The 19,256-nt window shown below is 37.8% G+C and overlaps 2 protein-coding genes across 2 annotated transcripts in view; one reads left to right on the top strand and one right to left on the bottom strand.

Annotated features, from left to right (window-relative positions):
- Window positions 1–1,996, top strand: part of rad51d (RAD51 paralog D) — a 17,017-nt gene extending 15,021 nt beyond the window's left edge. Inside the window, 2 exon segments of the mRNA XM_062433369.1 lie at window positions 273–416; window positions 1,866–1,996. Coding sequence (XP_062289353.1) covers window positions 273–368 — 96 coding nt within the window. The 3' untranslated portion in view covers window positions 369–416; window positions 1,866–1,996.
- lig3 (ligase III, DNA, ATP-dependent) lies at window positions 1,183–19,256 on the bottom strand. Its single transcript, XM_062433368.1, has 21 exons — window positions 19,156–19,256; window positions 17,175–17,746; window positions 16,346–16,474; window positions 15,057–15,272; window positions 14,814–14,965; window positions 13,513–13,679; window positions 12,590–12,667; window positions 12,319–12,487; window positions 10,093–10,248; window positions 8,663–8,794; window positions 8,421–8,500; window positions 7,995–8,082; window positions 7,804–7,881; window positions 7,565–7,688; window positions 6,238–6,380; window positions 6,062–6,136; window positions 5,502–5,648; window positions 4,498–4,642; window positions 3,339–3,418; window positions 3,120–3,197; window positions 1,183–2,102 (listed from the first exon to the last, which is right to left on the bottom strand). Exons 2-21 carry the CDS (start codon window positions 17,716–17,718, stop codon window positions 1,869–1,871), a joined length of 3,015 nt encoding a protein of 1,004 aa, XP_062289352.1. The 5' UTR covers window positions 17,719–17,746; window positions 19,156–19,256; the 3' UTR covers window positions 1,183–1,868.

Raw genomic sequence — 19,256 nt, 5'->3', positions numbered from 1 at the left:
TGTTGAAACTATTCTAAAAACTCTCCCTCAACAGTCTTTGTAAATATGTGTTCTCTTTCTCATAAAGAACTGCCCACAAAGACATTAATTATACATTTTCTGCTTTGGAGTTTATAAAGAGATCCTTCAGACGAAACAAAGAGTCCCTTTAACAAAGCAAATTCTGAATGAACACAGGCACAATTAATGTTTTATATTGAGGCAGAGTTTTATTTTTTTATTTTATTGAAACTGGGTCTAAATCAACACTGTCTGTCTGCTCTACTTCTTAGCCTTGTCACATCAAAGAGGAGTTTGACTTGCAGTGGTGGAGCCGCTCTAAAGACGGATCCTCAGGAAAGAGAAAACTGGACGACACTGATTCATGATGAGAGAAAAAAACAACTATAATCCTCTGCCGAAATGTCTAAGCAAAGGTATGTTGAATGTTTTTCGAACAAATTAGAAAGAAAATGTGTCTTTGAACTTCAAAATTGACCTATTTAGATGATGACACTGGAAATATATGCCTATGAAACGCTCTGTCAATCATCCGCCACAGTGTTAGCATTTCAGTGGGCGTCCTTTTGTGAGTGAGAGCAGAGATTATCGACCACTTTGACTGTTACGTCTAAGATTTTGATCTGAGATTTCTTTTTACCTGTTGAGAAGTGGGTGGAATATACTGTATAGACACAGTATCTCTCAGCCCTCGGGGCAGCAAAGCGAGTTCCTTTGGATTTTTTCTCCCTCAGAGCTTCAGTTCATTCAAACATTTAATTATTCCACTTCATAGCTTAAAGTAACCCAGGGATAAAAAAAAAAAAAGAAGGTAAATCTGAATTATCCTTTAAAAAGCCACTGAGATGCAGGAAAAACCTTAAAGCGTGTCCTGATTTGGAGTCAATGTGAAATGCAGGAATTAGGAAGAGGGAAAACTTTCCTAAAACAACAAATATCTCTTGTGATATTTGAAGGAGCTACTGTATATTTTTAGGACCAGAAAATGCACTTCCTTGTCTCGGAGAAGTCATTAGTTCAGAGACGCAGTGGTTACTCCATGAGCCATATCCGTCATATCTGTATTACCTCGGTTTCTTCTGCAACACGCACATTGATGCAATGCTCCGAGCACAATTTGTAGAAAATAAATAGCATTAGAACAGCGTTACTGAGACATTTTTATTGTCTTTATCAGCATTTTGTGTATTCCTAATGGCAGACAAATGTGTTCAGTTCACCAGCACAAGTTAAACATCTCACGAAATGTTTCAGTCAGGCAGTAAAAATAATGCATGATGCTGACAAAAGCTGCACATTCAAGCCTGTACTCTGTATGTTTCATGATCGCTTTGTAAAATACCTTTCATTTACACATGTGGCTGGTTTGAACTACATTCAGAATTTTCTTTTACAAAAACTCTACATCTACAGTATACATTTTTCTGAGACCTCATTTCACCAAAAAATGTCAGTAATTTGTCTACATCTATCACCAGTATACACGGTCGTCAAATTACTCAAAATTGGCACCAAAAGAAAACAAACAAACTAACACGTCAAAACTAAATGTATGTGTTCCCGGTTGGTTTACAAGTACAGAATGCCAAAAGGGCTCGAAAACAATAAATAGAAAAACACCTCTGAGAGCAGTGTGTAATTGGACACATGGACGCAGTGTTTTCTGATCCCAGAATGTGGGCAGTAATATCCAAAAACCTCCTTTTTTAAAAAATGATGAATGATCCTGCATTTGTGTCCAAACCATAAAGATAAACCATGTTCATGCGTTAAAACATGGAGTCAGAATGAAACACTCTTAGTAGCATGTGTAAAAGTAAACGCAGTGTATAAAATATGTCTTTTGTTTTTCTTTTTTTTCTCAGATGTTAGCAGGGAGGTACGACGCGCCTCTTGCGGATACATTCCCAGATCCAGCTGGGTGACACTTTCTGGGCCTGGCTGTCCTCATCGGGTTCAGCCAGCGTGTGTGTGGCAGAGGAGGCGTCATAATCTGGTACGATGTCTCCATCATACGCCACAAAGTATCGTCTCAGTTTGTCAAAGTCCTGCACTGAGACAGGCAGGAAAAGCTTCACCCCGCTGAAGATGTCCAGCAGTGTCTGCAGGAAAAGCATGAACTGTCAGCAGTGGAAATACTTTATATGAACTAATGTGAGCAGAGATTTTAAGTACTATTTAAGGTGCGTTATATTAACCTTTTTATAAATATACAAGAGGAAAACACCTGTGTATTAATTTGATTAAATTCTGCAATGACAGCTACTTGATGGTAAATGACTACATATAAAACTGACTATATGATGTGGCTTTGCAATGCAGTGACTAGTAATATTAAATGATTACCAGACCAAAGATTTATTAAAAAGCAACTATTCATATTAATGAAGCTTTAACCAGCAAATGTTTGATGCTGCGTTGTTGAAACTAAAGCTTATGAACCTTTATGTATTGATAAAATGTCTAAAAAAAGTTTTTTTGTTGTTTTTTTCCCCTGGTTAAACTTAAGAGAGCTTATACAGGACTGGTTATCTGAAAAATATGGGTTATTAGAACTAGGGTTTTATTTTCCTAGTTTGTTTTTGATCACATTATGCTCGTCAAAGTAATTTCTGATAAAAAATTAAATTTTTTGAAAAAAACCCAATCAGGTTAATCAAACTAACAGTAAAACTATAACCCAGTCTGTTTAAACAACCATCACAGTTTATAGATGGTGATGCTGGTTCAGTTTTGACTAACTGCAGTGAAGGATTATAAACACCTGTTGAGATGTGCTCACTTTCAGTTTTATCCCCCCAAAAAATGAGATAATCTGGCTGAACTGTAAGCTTGTTTACATCACGTCTGACCCCTCGTGTTCTCAGCTATTAATTTGAGTGCAATAATATAGCCAATAAGGGCTATAAATTAAAACCTATGTAATAAGCTTAAGCTTTAAATAGTAGATGATTAGCTTATTTTAAATAACATAATAAAGAGCCATTAAACCCCCTTGAACTTTTTTATTTTAATCCTAAAAGCATTATGGCTTAATGTATGTGCTGGATCAGCTTTAGTCTTTGTACTGTGAGTAGTTTCAGTGCAGTTGTTTGTTTATAGTCAAATGATGAACCGACCTTGTCATTTCTTGGCTCCACCAGCTGAGCGGTTGCCTTTGCTTTTCCATTGCTGTGAACACTTTCACTCTTCTTTGCCTTGGGAGGGAAAACATAACTGTGAGTTCATCACTACTCTATGAAGTTCAGCCTGTGCAGCTCAAGTCACATTACAGCTGGGATATAAATGTATATCTGTCAATGTGAACAAGCGTGTGTGCTGAGCAGTAAATACTGTACCTTCTTGGCGCTGGGTGCTTCTGAGGCGGGAGTGCGAGGCTGAGATTTCACCGCCTTCGGTTTGGGCGGAGTGCTGTTAACTATAAAGTGAGCACATGTTAGTAGAAAGTAGCACTGAGTCACATCGCACTGATCTCACATCAAAGTGTCTTTTTCTGCTTTACAGGTTCAAATTATAGTTGCATTATGAACCATATTCCTCTGTAAATTAAATATAAATGCATTTCACTTTTCTGTTACCCTGCGTCCATGCTGAAATCTGATCATTAAATGATGGGGGCATTTTGACAGATTTTTGCTGTAGGAAGATTCATTGCACGAGTTGGCAAAAATCTGTGCTTATCGCCAGACTTGATGACTTCATAAATGTACAAACGAGGGGAGAAAAAGAAAAGTTTTCTGGAGGAAAGTGACAGAAGATTGAAGCTCTGCTGAGTTTGAAGCTGACCACACAGTAATGTTAGCAGATAATATCTATACTGTTGGTACAGTGGTTGTGCTCTAATTGACTGAATATTGATTGGCAATTTTGTTTTAAATTGAAATGAACTGACTAACTTTTGCTAGTTCTACCTTCCATTAGTGAAGATTTTCCATTGTTTTCTTACTTATATGATAGTATGATTATTATAGTATTGTGAATATATTTGGGTTTTTAATTGTTGGTTGAACAAATCAAATAGTTTTGACAATGTCTAGGATATAGCGATGCATATCTGTCACTTTTCTGACCGACAGGTAAAATGTGTCAATCAAGAAAATAAATCTGAATATCCTAAATGCACCTTAACAATAAGCTTACTGCCATATCAAACATTCTGTAGTTTGTATTTAAATATTTCAAAAACAATAAAAAAACTAATTGACAAATTTTTACCAGTTCTCTCCATTTTTCTCTTATATGATAGTATTATGAGTATATTTGGGTTTTTAATTGTTGGTTGGACAAATCAAATAGTCTGAAAATATCACTTTTCAGACCGTCTACAGGTAAAATGCAGCCCTCATCTAAACGCACCTTAACAATAAACTTCCTGCTTTATCACAAACATGTTCTGTTCATGTATTTAAATATATCAAAACCAATAAAAAATGTGCTTGAAAGCAGTCAAACAGTTCTCGTCTTTCCTTTTAATTGAGTGGGTTTGTGTGTACTCACCGGTCTTCTTGGGTGGAGCGCTTCTTTGGGACGTGGACGCCGGGGAGTTTCCTCCGCTGTCCCCTCCTGACGAGCCCTTGTCGTCATTGGACGGTCCGGCTGTCACTTTGAAGTCGCAGTTCTCCTTTGATATGCGGAACAGCTCCTGAAGCAGAGTAATGAAATGACAACGCGGGCTTCAGCCAAGAGACGTAATGTTTCTTGTCGTAAAAGATTGAAGAGCCTGCGTTGGATTGATATAATTTAGCGCGGGCATGTTTGACAGCCTCATGTTTGTGAGGATGACTCTGCCTGCAAACTTGTTCCTCGTCCTCAGTGTTTAAGTCACATTTGACTTCAGACAGTCCCATGGGTGCTTCATTCAACAGAGGGCTTAATTGTGTCACTACTCCAATCACCTTTATCACATAGCCTCCCCCTTTCTCACCCACACTGCATCATATATTACAATGGAAATGAGAAGTGAAACAATCCCAGGGCATATCTGGGTACTCAGTATCAAATCTCTTGAACTATATCTCATTAAAACCTTACTGTTAGGTGACAATAGTTCATTATATTTTGTGGTGCTTTGGGGACATAAAAGGCTCATTCAGGCATGTAAAGAACTTCAACTGGATGCAATCAAACCTCAGTTTATATTTTAGATAACAGAAGATCATGATGATTGTGAATGTATTTTCACTATAATAGTATCTTCCTGTTTCCTAGCGCCTCCCCAAAATGACTTTGCATGAGCCATTCTGATTTTGTAACCTTACATTACCATATATCACATCTAAAGAAAGAACAAAATACATTTATGGTTTAAAATTTGGTATAGGCACTAAGGGTTAAAGTTTTTTCTACTTGTCATACATATTGTTACATAAGCAGAAACAAAAGAAATCAGTGCAAAATTGTCATGTAACTCATTCTTCTTGTACTCGGGGACAAGCTGTACAGTTTTAAACACTGATGTCTGATGAAGCTGTGGCACTCGAATCAATCAGGTGATATCCTACTTTAAGCTGGTGCAAGTTGGTAGCACTCTTCCAGTCTTTGTCATCGCGGATCCGTGTCATGCGGGGAAAGCGGATAGAGATGCCGTCGGCGGTGTGCATTTCTGATTTGGAAAACTCTGCACCTGTGATCTCCCAGACCGGCGCTCGCTGCAGAAAAGGGGAAACAACAGTGGCGGCAGGTGAGATGACAATGACGAATTGAAAATATCACTGCTTCTATTAAAATGAAAAATTCTGACATATGCTCAAAAGGGGGGTGGGGGGAATATGACTGTAACTGTTAATGGAAAGTTTGTGGATTTGACGTCAGAGCTGTATTTTTTTAAGTTATAATATGCAAGTTTAAAAAACGCCTCCCAGCTCTGCAGCGTGGGTGGTAGTTATTATCTCAGAGTGACAGTAACTTATATGAGAAGAAATTCCTGCAGAAGACACATGTAAGAAATACGTCTAACTTATCACTTCATTTAAAAAGGTCTGCAGAATCCAGATATACTACTGGGCGGTGCGTGAACGACGCCCACTGGGAAATACAAATGTGCTGAGTAGTGAAATCTCACCTCAGGATTGCGGATAATGAAATCTGGATAGTAGTTCTTGATGATTTTCAACCAGCCGGGGATTTTACTTGGTTCCTACAGGGAAAAAACACACACACACACACAAAAGATTAATTTGTGATTTTATTACATCAGCTCAATATTCCAGGCAGGCCTCTAAGTGGATCCTCTCTGACCTTGCTGATTTTGATCACATCCAGCTCTTTCTGGAGCCGGGCCAACATGGCGTCATCATAGCCTCCGGAGCACTTGGTGACTGTGCACCATTTCTTGGAGTCTGGGTCATAACAGCCCATTAGAAAACTGGACATGATGCCCCCTGGTGGGTACAATAACACATAGCATTAGATAAGGTTGGTCCTTAATGAAAAATATACAGTTGCTCTTAACTAGGCTTCCTTTTTCCTTTTTTCCCCTACAATCCAACTCTTGTCCATAAACACTACAGAGAGCGTGAAGGACAAAATTTGAGCTACAGCTCCAAAAATCCCAAAACGCCTCTCCTGTTTAGTAGTTGAGTTTAGCATCTTTCACTTTCACACTCACAATTGAGTCTTTTTACTGTATGTTGTGGCAAGTTTCAAGTGTGCATCCTATTTATTGTTTCTGTTCTCATTGCTCTTCATTAGCCATACTTTGGAAATGTATACATTTGTTTTTGCATTTTTAATGATTTCATTCTGTTTTATGCTGATTGCTTGTCTGCTGTATCCAGTGACATCCTTTCCTTATGCACTATGTTTTTAAATGAAACGCTAATATTGTGTATAGATGTATTATTAATTTCCCTATCTTGTCTGAGTACAATAAATAAAGAATCTCTCTCTATATATACAGTCCTGTGCAAACAATGTGCCACCATTAGATTAGATTTGTTGTTTTAGCTATAATGACCATATATTATTATTTCTCAGTCTCTTCTTCATTAGAATACAAACAGAAAATACAGGAAATGTGTAAGCAGTATTGAAAAAAGTAAAACATCAATAGGAAAGAAAAAAGCTTATATAGGCTAAAGTGGCAAGTATTTAGTATTCTTACACTAGAGCAATAGCAAGATAGATCCTTAATTATTAACAATATTTAATAATTAATTTTACATTTTGCACAGTACTGTATGTATACATTATTTTGATGTTGAAGATGTGAATCATAGATTACAGATTATATTTCAACCTAACGATTTACAAAAAATTTAAGTGCCTCATACCTTGTTCTTTTGTATTATTTCAGTAAAAGCCAGTTAATATATAGATTTAGAAAACAGTCCCTCTGGTTTTCATGCTATTATCAAAAGAATGATTGGTTAGTTCATTTAGGTGTTGAGCCTGTCCTCAAAAGTTACACTCCTACACTTACTGGGAAGTGTCTAAGTATAGAAAAGGGGGTATTTAACCTGTCTGAACAAATTAGCTGAAGCATTAAGAAGTGGGGAAAGACACCATTTACAGTAATTAATTCAGAAACCTATGTTCTGTATTGAACGTTAAGGGCTTCACAGACCGTTTGAGCCTTTTCCGTAAAAGGCTCCCAGCACCACCAAGTCAGCTGTGTCTGCCATTGCGCCTTCATTTAAATAATCCTTCTTCACCTTAAGCCAGTGGCGCTTCCCTGGCTCGTAGGTGCCCTGAAACACACACAGATATACAGTTTGATCATCATAATAATACATAAGTCACATCTGTTATTTACATTAAACACATATTCTTAGCAGTTTGTTTCCACTGAAAATAGAAACTCACCTTTATGTCTTTTAGCACTAGTCCTTCAAGTCCCTCTCTGATGACGCGAGTTATCATATCAGCCAGATCTCGTCCTCTCTGAAACACACACACACACACACACATGTAAGTGCAAGAGAACAACCTTGCTTGCACTGAGCTGTTGCAGATGTATACATTGATCAAAAAGCCAAAATCTGAGTTTTACTTACAGTGACGTGCTTCATCTCTGAGAACAGGATCCGGTTTGGGACTTCCACCATGTTGTCATGCAGGAACTTCCTACGTTCACACAGAGGTCTGGAGAATATAGTGGCACAAGATAAATGTAAGATATCTGTAAACAAGCAGATATATTAAAAGTAATACTTAGAAATGTGAAGTAAAACTACTAAATCCACAAGGAAAATTAACTTTAAGTAAACTTGAACACTATAAATAACATTGTCAAAGACACAGCAGCAAACCTCAAGGTTGGAAACAAAAAGTATTTGAGTTTGTTGAGAGAGAGAGCATCTTATGAATGGTGTTACAAAGTACATGCTTGCATCATTCCCATCGGGGTTATTCTTTGTACAGGGGAATGCAAAGATACATTGTGTTTTTTTAAGACAAGAGAAGAAGTGAAAACACATTACCTCTCCATGAGACTCACACCATTGAAGTAGATACAGTCAAAAACAAAGAGGCACACCTTTGCATCTTGAAAGGCAGCTTTCTGAAAAGAGAGAGAGAGAGAGAGAGAGAGAGAAAGAGAGAGAGAGAGTGGGGAGAGGAGAGGGAAGTGTGTGAAGTGTGACGACAACAAAAAACACAAAAGCCGTTTGACAAATTCATGTCGCTAAAAAAATAAAGTGAAAATTGGCTGGGATGTTCTCACCTTGTGTACACCTAAGGTCCCAAAAGGCAGGGGTTTACTGGTGTTTGTGTCAATTAGGAGGACTTCGGCATCCAGTATCATACTGTGGCCACCGGGAAAAGCCTGAGGGATGTACTCTTTGAAATGGACCACCTGAAACAGCAACGTGGACACAAACACAGGGTTCAGGTCTGAACTGTACGAAAAGCATCTGAAACAACAATTATAACCAGATTTAAGAGAGCAGTCCTCCACATTGCAAAAAACGAATTGTCCAGGTAATTAGGTTTATTATTGTTAGTGTAATATAGATTTTAAATACATGGATGACACACACACAATGCATGCCACTAAAAAATCTGTTTTTTTAGGTTTAGGCTTGAGGTGAATGATCTGAATACTTCCACAGTATTATCATCTATCAGGAAATCTAAAACATCAGGAAACTTACATTAGTAATTTAAGTAAGTTTTTAAGCAAAAACTGCCAAACATTTGATAGGTTTAGCTTCTGAAATTTTAAAGTATTTACTTGTTTTTATATTATTACTAAATGCAGCATTTGGTTTTTGACCCATGGTTTGTCAAAATAAGACCTCTATTATAATAAAACTGGGCAGCAGGAAATTGTAAAGGGCATGCAGTTTTCTGATGTTTTATAGACCAAGTGATTAATCAATTAATTAAGAAAATTAACAGCAGATTAATCAATAATGAAAATAATTGTTACTTGCAACCTTAACTGCTTTAATTTGATTCTGTGGCAAACCCTCACAAAATGTTAACCTAAAATGAACATGAATTGCATAATTAAATGAGCCGGAGTTGCATAATCAGTCATTTGGCTGATGGATGGCACAGGCTGGAAAGTCAACATTTAATTTCATCCAGGCTAAAATGCTGAAAGTCGAAAACTGGGCCAGACTTAACAGAAACCAGAGAACAAGTCCCAGGAGGAAAAAGCCAGCAGTGTCGGTTCCTAAATAGCAGCTCAGAAACTGTTAACTAAAGGGTTCCCATCCAGATAGTTGTACAGCTGTAGCAACTTGATATAGAGACTTAAATCACTGCAGAATGTTGGGAAAAGAGAGAAGCATTTTGTTTACCTTGTACCTTACTGTCTGGTGTTCATTACTCAGATTTACTATGGTTCACAGTTGCTGAGAGGCGTGTTTTGCGAGTACAGCAGCAACCTCTAGTGGCTTCAAAGGGCTAATGAACATGATCTGGAGCTATTTATCTGCATGTTATGGCTCTCAAGCTCATGCTGAGAAAGCAAATGCTGGAAAATCACAGTGGGAAATGTCTGATTTTCACGCTGGGAAAATACTTTAAGCTGTTATTCCTGCAGGGGCAAACCTAAGGATATCCCATTCCAACATGCATTGTCACACTGATCAGCATATAGCTTCAAGGGCTGTGCGGCTGTGTGTGTGTATGTATTAGACTGACTTTGTGTGGTAACACCGGTTTGAGGCTGCGGCTGAAGTAGCTGAAGTTGTCTCCGTTCTTGTGGACCTGAACACGCTCTCCGTCATACTTGATCTCGGAATACATCCCATTGGGGCATTTCTTCATGGCCTGCTCGATGGATTTACACGCCTCTGCCTGAAATCACACAAAAAAAGGGAACACAAACATTTAACAAGTTGTCAGGAATGGACCAAATTTGTGGACCAATTTCTTTTGTATAGTTACTTTTAATTAAAAGTTCCCTCTGGTTGCTCCAGTAGATAAACAAGTCAATCCTTTGACTTTAACTTCAATGGAAATTCAACTTTCAGATATAATTGAAGGTTGATTCAGATTAATTATAATTTTATTCTTACTCAGTTTTGGCTGTCATTCCTTTGGTAATAACACTGTACTAAGCAGGTTATTTTATTGCACAATAAGGGATTATTAATTACATTTCAGGTGAGCTCACATTCGATTATACCTCAGCAGTATAGTACAGCAGTTTAGATCTGTATGATAGTCTGCTTGTGATTCTTGCTCTGTCAGACTTAGTAGTAGCGTTGTCGCTGAGCTCCAAGATCTCAGCAAGGACTGTTGAATACGGGAAGCATTAAAACTGCCAAAAAAAAGATATACTTGTTGAAACTAGATGTTGGCATTACATAAAAGGAGAGAGTAATGCTGCATGGTGAATTTAATTTCCTGGTGCACATGTTAGTCTCAGTGTTCATAAAAATCTAATTTATCCCTTTTGAATCGTTTATCAGTGTATTCTGGTTATATTTCACAGCTATATGACTATACTGGTAATGTGACCTGCTCTGCCTGCAACTAACCCATCCAAATAAATTGTGCTTTATTTCTATTAACATGTCTATACTGTTCTTGGCTCAATTTGAATGTTTCTCTTTCGTTTATGTGTTTACTGGATAAAACGTTTATTTTCTGCAAACTAACACTGATGGTGGAAGGAAGTTAAGACTGGAAATAGTGACGTTGTAGAAGCCAATGGGAAGTTGGGAAATGGACCGTGTCATTAATTTGTAAACTAGAGTGTTACAACTGCACTGAATTTAAATGTAGTTTTACGCTAGTCTGCTTTGTAATGTGCAATTTAATGGTCTGCAGGTTTTTTGGAGAACACATATTTTTTTAAATCGGCCTGGATAAATACTTTGTAAAAGAGGGAGTCGGGATAGTCATGTGTTTATGGTTACAGAGTTGTCTTGTTTAGTGACAAGCCATCAGCTGGAAGCACTTTTGAACATTATACTCCAGGATATTAGGGATCACATTGATGCTTTTGCCAGGACAGTCACAGCTTAACAGTGAGACAGACACACTCCTCTCCTATTGAATGTGAAAGTGTTTGTGTGTAGACTGAATCTATCAACATCTTGACCTTAACTGAACTAATGATGTGTTTTTATTGAAGGACAATATTAAAAACAGAAACAGCTGGCCCTTTGAACTGGGAGAAAGAAATATGTTTTATCTAAGTATTCTTTCTTGCATGCAAAAGTCTTTGGTATAAAGGACAAAGACATCCCATTCATTCTTTTTTTTTTTTTTTACAATTCAGGGGGTCATCTCATTTCTAAACCCATTTTCCTTTTGAAATACCCAAAGTATTAATGGAACAATTACTGTCCTTTATTGGAAATCTATTTATAATTTAGTCATTTTATTTTCACAGATAACTCATATACCTTTCCCTGCAGCAAAAATTGATTATTATAGTACGGGCCTACATCTGGCTACACATTGTATAATACATTTTCAATTAAATGAGGCCATTTCTTGGAGGATGCATAATCATATTTTTGTGCATTTGTGTCAAATAGTTCAGATGTCTCAGAGCTCAGATGATATTAGTATAGCCGTGTTCATAAAGTATAGCGTGATTTAAAATTGGTAGAATTATATTTATTGATAGATAATAAAGTAGTCATTAAAATAAAATGTTTTAGCGGTGTCTTTTTCTGTAGGACTCCTCTTAAAAAGCATTTGTGTCTTTGTTTAGCCATTTTTTAATGCATATAAAATCTTTACCCACCTAATTCCCACACACTGTTTAGAAATATGACTTCCTAAAATCACTGTGGTTCAGACAAGTGAGCCTTGAAGTCAAAACCATAAAGACTGAAATGATAAATTAGGGAGAATCATTGGTAGTGTTAGTGTAAAAGTAGTTTGTTAGATTTGAATGGAAACACTCACCAACATGGGCTGAACGGGGGTCATGAGTGAAGCCTCCACGGTAAGGAGTTTCCTGGGTCCCGAACCGTTGGACGCATCCTGCTGATTCCTCAACACCCGCTCAATCACGTCACCTAGGTTACGTGAGGCCTTGAAGGCATCGTAAGCGTTGGGATCCACTGCATCCAAGCTGCGTAACAGGTAATAGAGAAAGATGAGTTCAATGTTGGTATGAAAATATAAACACATGATGGCATATATTAACTTCTGGGCAGATATGAAAGACACTTACACATGTTTTGCTCCAGAGTTCATCTTCAAGTCGTGCTTAATAAGCCGAATGATGCATTTCAGGTCATTACTGGTGCATCTATGATGAAGAGAGAATTCATTTACAGGTAATCACTGGAGTGAAAATTGTTGGGAGTATTACAGCATCTTAGGAAGCAGAAATCGTACAGGTATGACTCAAAATGTTCTGAAACAAAACTACTGAAGTAATTATAAAATAGTAATATTATCTACAAGTAATTTACAGAAACTTAAAGTCCTTCAGAAAGAACCTGCTTACTTGAAGCTATTTTAAAGGCTAATGTGTAAGATAGGCATGAATCCTTCAAATCATGTGCTTTGATTTGCCCTATTGCCATATTTAGTACTCCTGTCTGTTTACAACTTGCAAGATGCAATTTATGCAAATAAATAAACATAGTCCCACTCTGGGGTCTGCTGCTGCGGAGGGTAGACTGGTAAAAAACAAAGATGTGTGTGTATGTGTGTGTGTGTTCAATGCGCCTGAGGCAGACAACTAAAATCAAAAGGAAAAAACTGCAAAAACAACAAATGCAATAAAAAAGAATTTAAAAAAAGCAATCCAAGCAAAACAAATTGAAGGAAATAAATGCACCAAATACTCTGTGGATTTTAACACAGTGTGTAGATATCACTGGTGTTATTAATAGTGTAGCAGTGTTTTCCTTAAACGTCACATATGATCACAGACTGAGTTATTTAAGTTGCTATACTGATCTCTGTCATTATAGATCTAAGAGGTCACATGACTGATCATACTGCTTTCGGATAAGCCGAAGAAAAGCCTTAAACCTGTTTTTAATACAGCACTTTTGCAGTACTTATCATTTTGATGTATACCTTATCTGCTCTATTTTACTACCTGGCCTCATTTTTATTTAAAATGATGATATACTGCATTACTTTTTGGAAATGTACTCCAGCTCGGTCTGCTGCTCATCCTCTTTGGTCAGCTGGGCAAGGCGGGTCAGGGATGCATCTACTTCCTGGATGGTGAGGAGACTCTTGGCAGACGGAGGAAATGATTTACTGTCGTCAAAGAACATCCTCACTGTCTCAGACACATCGCCCTTAAGACAAAAACAAAAACAAAATAAAAAAAGGCACACTGTACTGAACAACAGTCATTTTTTCATCATTTTCAAGTCACAATGTTAAATGATTATAGTTGGCCTAGAATAAAAATCTCCTAATAAATGTGTTTTCACTCTAAGAATATCAATGAAACTGCTTTGAATAATTGCTGATGAGAGGGCTTTTATTTGAAAACTGAAAAAAATAAAGATATGTGAAATACATTATGAGGAGTCGGCAACTATACTAAAATATGTAGAAATCAGCTGTCAATATGTAAAAAATTACGTATAAGTTTCAAGTTAAAATTCATGCAAAATGAATTAACACTTTACTCTGTTACTTAATAATTTCTACATAGTGATAGCTGGAAGGAAAACAACTGATAACTGCTGTGTTTCTTTATTATTTGATTACAGATCTATAGCAGCATCTGTCTGTCACAGAATGAGACACAAATAAACAATTTAAACCTGTTAATTACTGAAAGAGGAAAGCAGATGAGAAGGAGCAATAAAAAACAGCTTTAGTATGTTTAAATAAAATATTGCTTATTTAGTTTGTGAAAGTCTGACGTCCCCTTTAAAGCTCAGGAAGTTATTAAAGGAAACACACATCTGTTTAACATTATATTTTTACTGAAGGAACTCAGACATACTTGAAATGGAAAAGAAGAAAGGAGACGCCTTTTGGTTTACGAAAGAAAAACAATGAAGTAACAATAAAGTGTTTCTGTGATTGATTCATGATTCAGTCATTTTTTATCTTATGAATAAATATGAAAAACTGCTGTTAGGGTTTTCATTCCTTTTCCACAAGTAGTTTCCTGATCTGCTGTATTAAAACAACAACCCACATGTTTATATTATGTCCCAAATCAAACCAGAGCAGGTGACCAATCAGTAAACACACTGAATGATACTATTGCTGTTTGATAAAAAACTTTGGCAGAGGACACTTGTGGTTTCTCGCTCTAAGCTCCACCAGGCGCCTCCTCTCTCCTTGTCTCTTCTGAGGTGCATTTAAGGGTTTGGAAGAGCCTCAATGAGGGCAGATGGAGAATGGAGAGACGATGCGAGGAAGCATAAATTAAAGCTAAATTAGAAGTGTTAAAATCATGGATCACTGACCTGCTCCAAATCGCGCACCATGTCATCCTGGTTGCTTCTGAATATGCGGCTGAAGAGTTTCACAATTTGCTTGTCATTGAGGTTGTAGACACTTTTAACGACGCCCGGCAGGAGCAGTTTCACTGTCAGGTAAAGATCTCCATGGAACTTATCTAGGTTAGAAGAAAAACTCATTTAAGACAAACACAAATAGTAGAAATGCTGGCCTCAGATTTTGTCACATGTTATCGTGCTGAAACCAACCTCCAGCTGAGCCCTTCCTGAGGAACTTCTCAATAATTTGTGTCTTGACATTGTAGCTGTTGTGTTCTGCAACCGTGGCACAGAGCTTACGAAACTCTCTGAAGAGGCAGTCCTTGTGCCTAGGGTCACACAGCTGGGCGGACAGCGGGCTGCCTAGGTCGCCTTTGGCAGGTGAGGAGGATGGTGCTGGGCTGCTGGAAGTGCCGGCCTTCGTAGCTGACAGGAAACAGTGACACAAAAAGACCAGGTCAAATAATCCTCATCATCTGCTACTGTCGGAAGTTACTGATCACTTGTAAAACATCGGCACTACCTGTCTTTTAATAGAGCAGTACACTTTGCACATGTAAATGCATCAGCAATTCAACTTAAAGCTTCTCTTTTTATGTTTTAATATATGTCAAATATGTCTTTTGTATTCATTTTAACACCCTGATCTGAGTGTGTATCATGGAAGTGACAATAAAACAGATTTTGATGTGGATGATTCCGTTTGTGAGAAATTGCAGCCCTTATACTTTTACCTAATGCAGACACTTCCTCTTAAACATTTTAATAAATGCATTCACGAAATACTAACACTACAATCTGGAGCTTTGGTATCCAAAATACACATAAAAGTCGCTTTCACACCAAACAGTTGTAGAGACTCCTTAAGAGGAACTATTCACTTTAGAATTCCCCCAAGAACTATACTTTCAAGGGCCTTTTTTCTGTTTGCATTCATATCACCAATAGAAATGCTGGAGTGACATAAGCCAGCCAGCAGTTGGTAAAGCAACGTCATGTCGGGAGGACACTGTGACTGAAGCTGTGTGTTTGTTTGTTGCGTTTCGTGGTTTTCATTTTTAAAAATGGCAGTTGCTGGTGCTGCATTGGCTCATTTGTTGAACTAATCACCATACAATGTTCAAGGAAACAAACCGTACCTATCCTGAAGAAGGAGTTAAAAAAGCCAAAGAACTACCGTTGTTCCCAGTTCCTGTAGTGCAGACACAATACACAGGGGGTAGTTCTTCAAATACTTCCCAAAATATGAAAAAGTTCCTCTGGTCCACACCTATTCATATGTCCACATAAAATTAAATTCCCTGTGCCTATTCAAATTTAAGGCTGTTTTTCATTTTTCAAAATGTCTCTTTATGACAAATGCCTTATATTGTTGCTGCATAAAGAAAAATAGAATGACTTCCTAGTTATACTACAGACAAGCCAGAGCAGCTTATTGTAGAGTTTCCTCTTTTGTGTTTGGTCTGAAGAACAACTTAATCTCAGATGTCTCATCTTACCGGTGAAGCCTGAGAACTTGCGTGGGGCGTTGAGAGACGGGTCGGCAGGAGGACCCATCAGCTGGCTGGTGGTGTTTGACTTGGCTTGGACCTTCTTCTTTGGACTTGCATTGACTTTGGCCATCAGGTCTACGAGACAAATGGCTTCATCATAGCTCACCAATTTTCAAAAAGTTTTCAAATACACAAGTGAAACAGTTGGATAAATGAAGACAAAGATATGTACGCTGACTGAGTATTAAATATGTTTAAATATACATACACACATAAATATGAAGGTGCATACGATCATTTTACCAAATGTCTTTTTTGTCCTGAAGTGTTTGTTTAGTTGTTTTAACCTGAATATAAAAGCTTGATACCTTTTATACAAAGAACCAAATCCCTAACACCTGCCCAGAAACAACTGTATCACATGATAAAGCAGCAGCACACTGCTTATATGAACATTTCTCATAATGGGGCACAGCTTTACCTTATCATTTTATGCCAGATTCTTGTAATTACAATCCTCTGATGTGTAAAATTTCTGAGATGATCTTCTTGTTTATGATACTCTCCTGGAATGTTAAGCCACATAAATACTTGTACTGGCTGAACAGGTAAGTTAACAATGGGTGCATGTATGTAATGCACACCGAGCAGTGTCAAGTAAAAGACATAAAAGCATCTGGAGTTAAACCCAGCAATTCCAATAAAATAAAATAACTTTGCAAATATGTGACACTGTACTGAGCACATTAAAAGGGAAAAATCTTCCTTCTTATGTGTTCACTTTCACTCTTTGGGTAAAGATCAAAGGGCATAGCCACCCAAAGGTCTGTTGTACCTGAGACTTGTTTATTAATGAACTCCTTGTCTTCATCCTGCAGCTCCTCCCAGCCTTCCAGATCTGTGATGTCCTCAATCTTCTTCGTGGTGGCCCTCGCCCTTACCAGCTTCTCAAATATGCACTTCACATGATACCACTCTTTCATCTCCCCCGCAGACTCGCTGAAAGGGTTGGGCACGACTTTCCCGATCCGCACTACGTCCTTCACGATTTTTTCCTTGCATTTCTTACATCCTGCAGTGCCGCGCTTGGCGTACTCCACGACGAACCTCTGCTCTGACATATCTGGCTGGTTGGAGGAACACTGACGCAGGAAAAGATGGGGAGGATCGTTTCGGAGGAGACTCCGTTTGTGTGACACGAAGGAGAAATGACAGATTTCCTGGGTAAATGTTAATGTGTGTGTAACAGGTGGAGGTAGACGTTTAAAACATGAGGAGGCAGAAAATACTCTACACACTTCCCAGAGTTGAAGTCTTGCAAGAGGTTGTCGGCCTGTGCAGACAGTCTTATAAGCTAATAAAATAAGCTGTTTCTGCATCCAGTTCTGATGGTGGGCAAGTTGCAACCTACAGAGAGCAAAAAGACATGATGGTGAAAAGTTAGAACTTTAACAGAATATATAAAGCACAGCAGAAAACATGAGTAACATCTAAAATACGATTGTGTTCCAGTCCAGTCCTTTGTTTGTGGGCTCTGAATTTGATTTTGTTTTATGCCGATAATCCAGCCAAGGAAACTTTCTACATCCTTTTGTTCATACTGCGCTATTGAAACATCCTCTTCAAATCAGCTTTTAATGTACAGCTGCAGTCAAAAGTTTACATACACTTGCAAAGAATATGTATGTCATGGCGCTCTTGAGTTTGTAATGATTTCTTCAACACCATAGAATATTTTTGTTGTGATGGAAACTTCTGATCACAACTGTGAGAGATGGGGGCCCAAAATCCACTGTGAGTCAACACAGATTTTTTGTGAAGAGATGCATTTAGAAATTTATCTGAAGCTTATATGAGTCTGAGTTAGTCATATCAAGTGGATATCTGCCACATTTACAGTATTTTTAGCATCAGATTCCCTCTTTGTGTTTCCCTGTTGAGCTGTGATGGAAGTATAGTAACAAAAAGAGGAACTTTGGCACTAAAAAGACTGTAACGTTGAAAGATATCTACTTGATTTGACTCATGTGGACAGCTGAAGCATCATAATATCTTCAAATAAACATTTTAACACAGGAGGGGGACTGTGGATTATTGTTCCCCATTACTTACATAGTAAGTTAATTATGAGGGGATCTTCTAATAGTCAGTATGAACAGAAGGAATGATTACAGCAAGAAAACTCTGAAAAGTGTTTTAAGACAGCCTTGGAAAAACTGTGAACCTATGCTTTAAAACCTGATGTTGATAATAGCAGAGGGTTAAACCTCCACTTATATTTAGGCGTGGGAAAGGAAATCTGTAGCTGCTGTGTAAACGTGTAACTATGGTGGGAGTCGGACCATCACCATACTGTGAAAACGCGTGTGGCTTCTATTTGAGATTAAAACCAGCGTCTGATCATTGCACAGAAGCATAAATAATCATAAGTCTAGCACACTTTTTTGAATGCTGATAAATGCACTGAGGGGATTGGTGTAAATGTGTTGGACTGGTTTAATTAAAAGCTACTTGCAGTGTAATTCCTGCTAATTCAACCATTATTCAGATGATATTCAGCAACTATACTAGCTAGTTAGTAAGTTAGTAAAGTCACTGCATTAGCTACATGAACCATTTTTACAAAATGCTACGTGCACGTCTGATTGATTGACACGATGGCAATACTTAGGCTAAGTTGATTAGCTTTAGCCATAATGTTACTCCCTCTGCTCCACACACACACACACACACACACACACACACACACACATTCAGACAAAAAGCTAAAAGACGTCACACCAACTCTCACAAATAAGTTGCACACATTTAACTACTGTACCTTGTTTAAAAAAAAAGCTTCAGTAAGATATGATAGCACTGTATAGACTGCAGCTCCTCTTCATTGTTGTTAGCTCACAGCTCACCGACGTCAAGT

Source organism: Scomber scombrus, chromosome 14 (assembly GCF_963691925.1).
Source record: "Scomber scombrus chromosome 14, fScoSco1.1, whole genome shotgun sequence".
NCBI classification, from domain to species: domain Eukaryota; kingdom Metazoa; phylum Chordata; class Actinopteri; order Scombriformes; family Scombridae; genus Scomber; species Scomber scombrus.
This window is presented reverse-complemented; position numbering and strand designations above follow the sequence as displayed.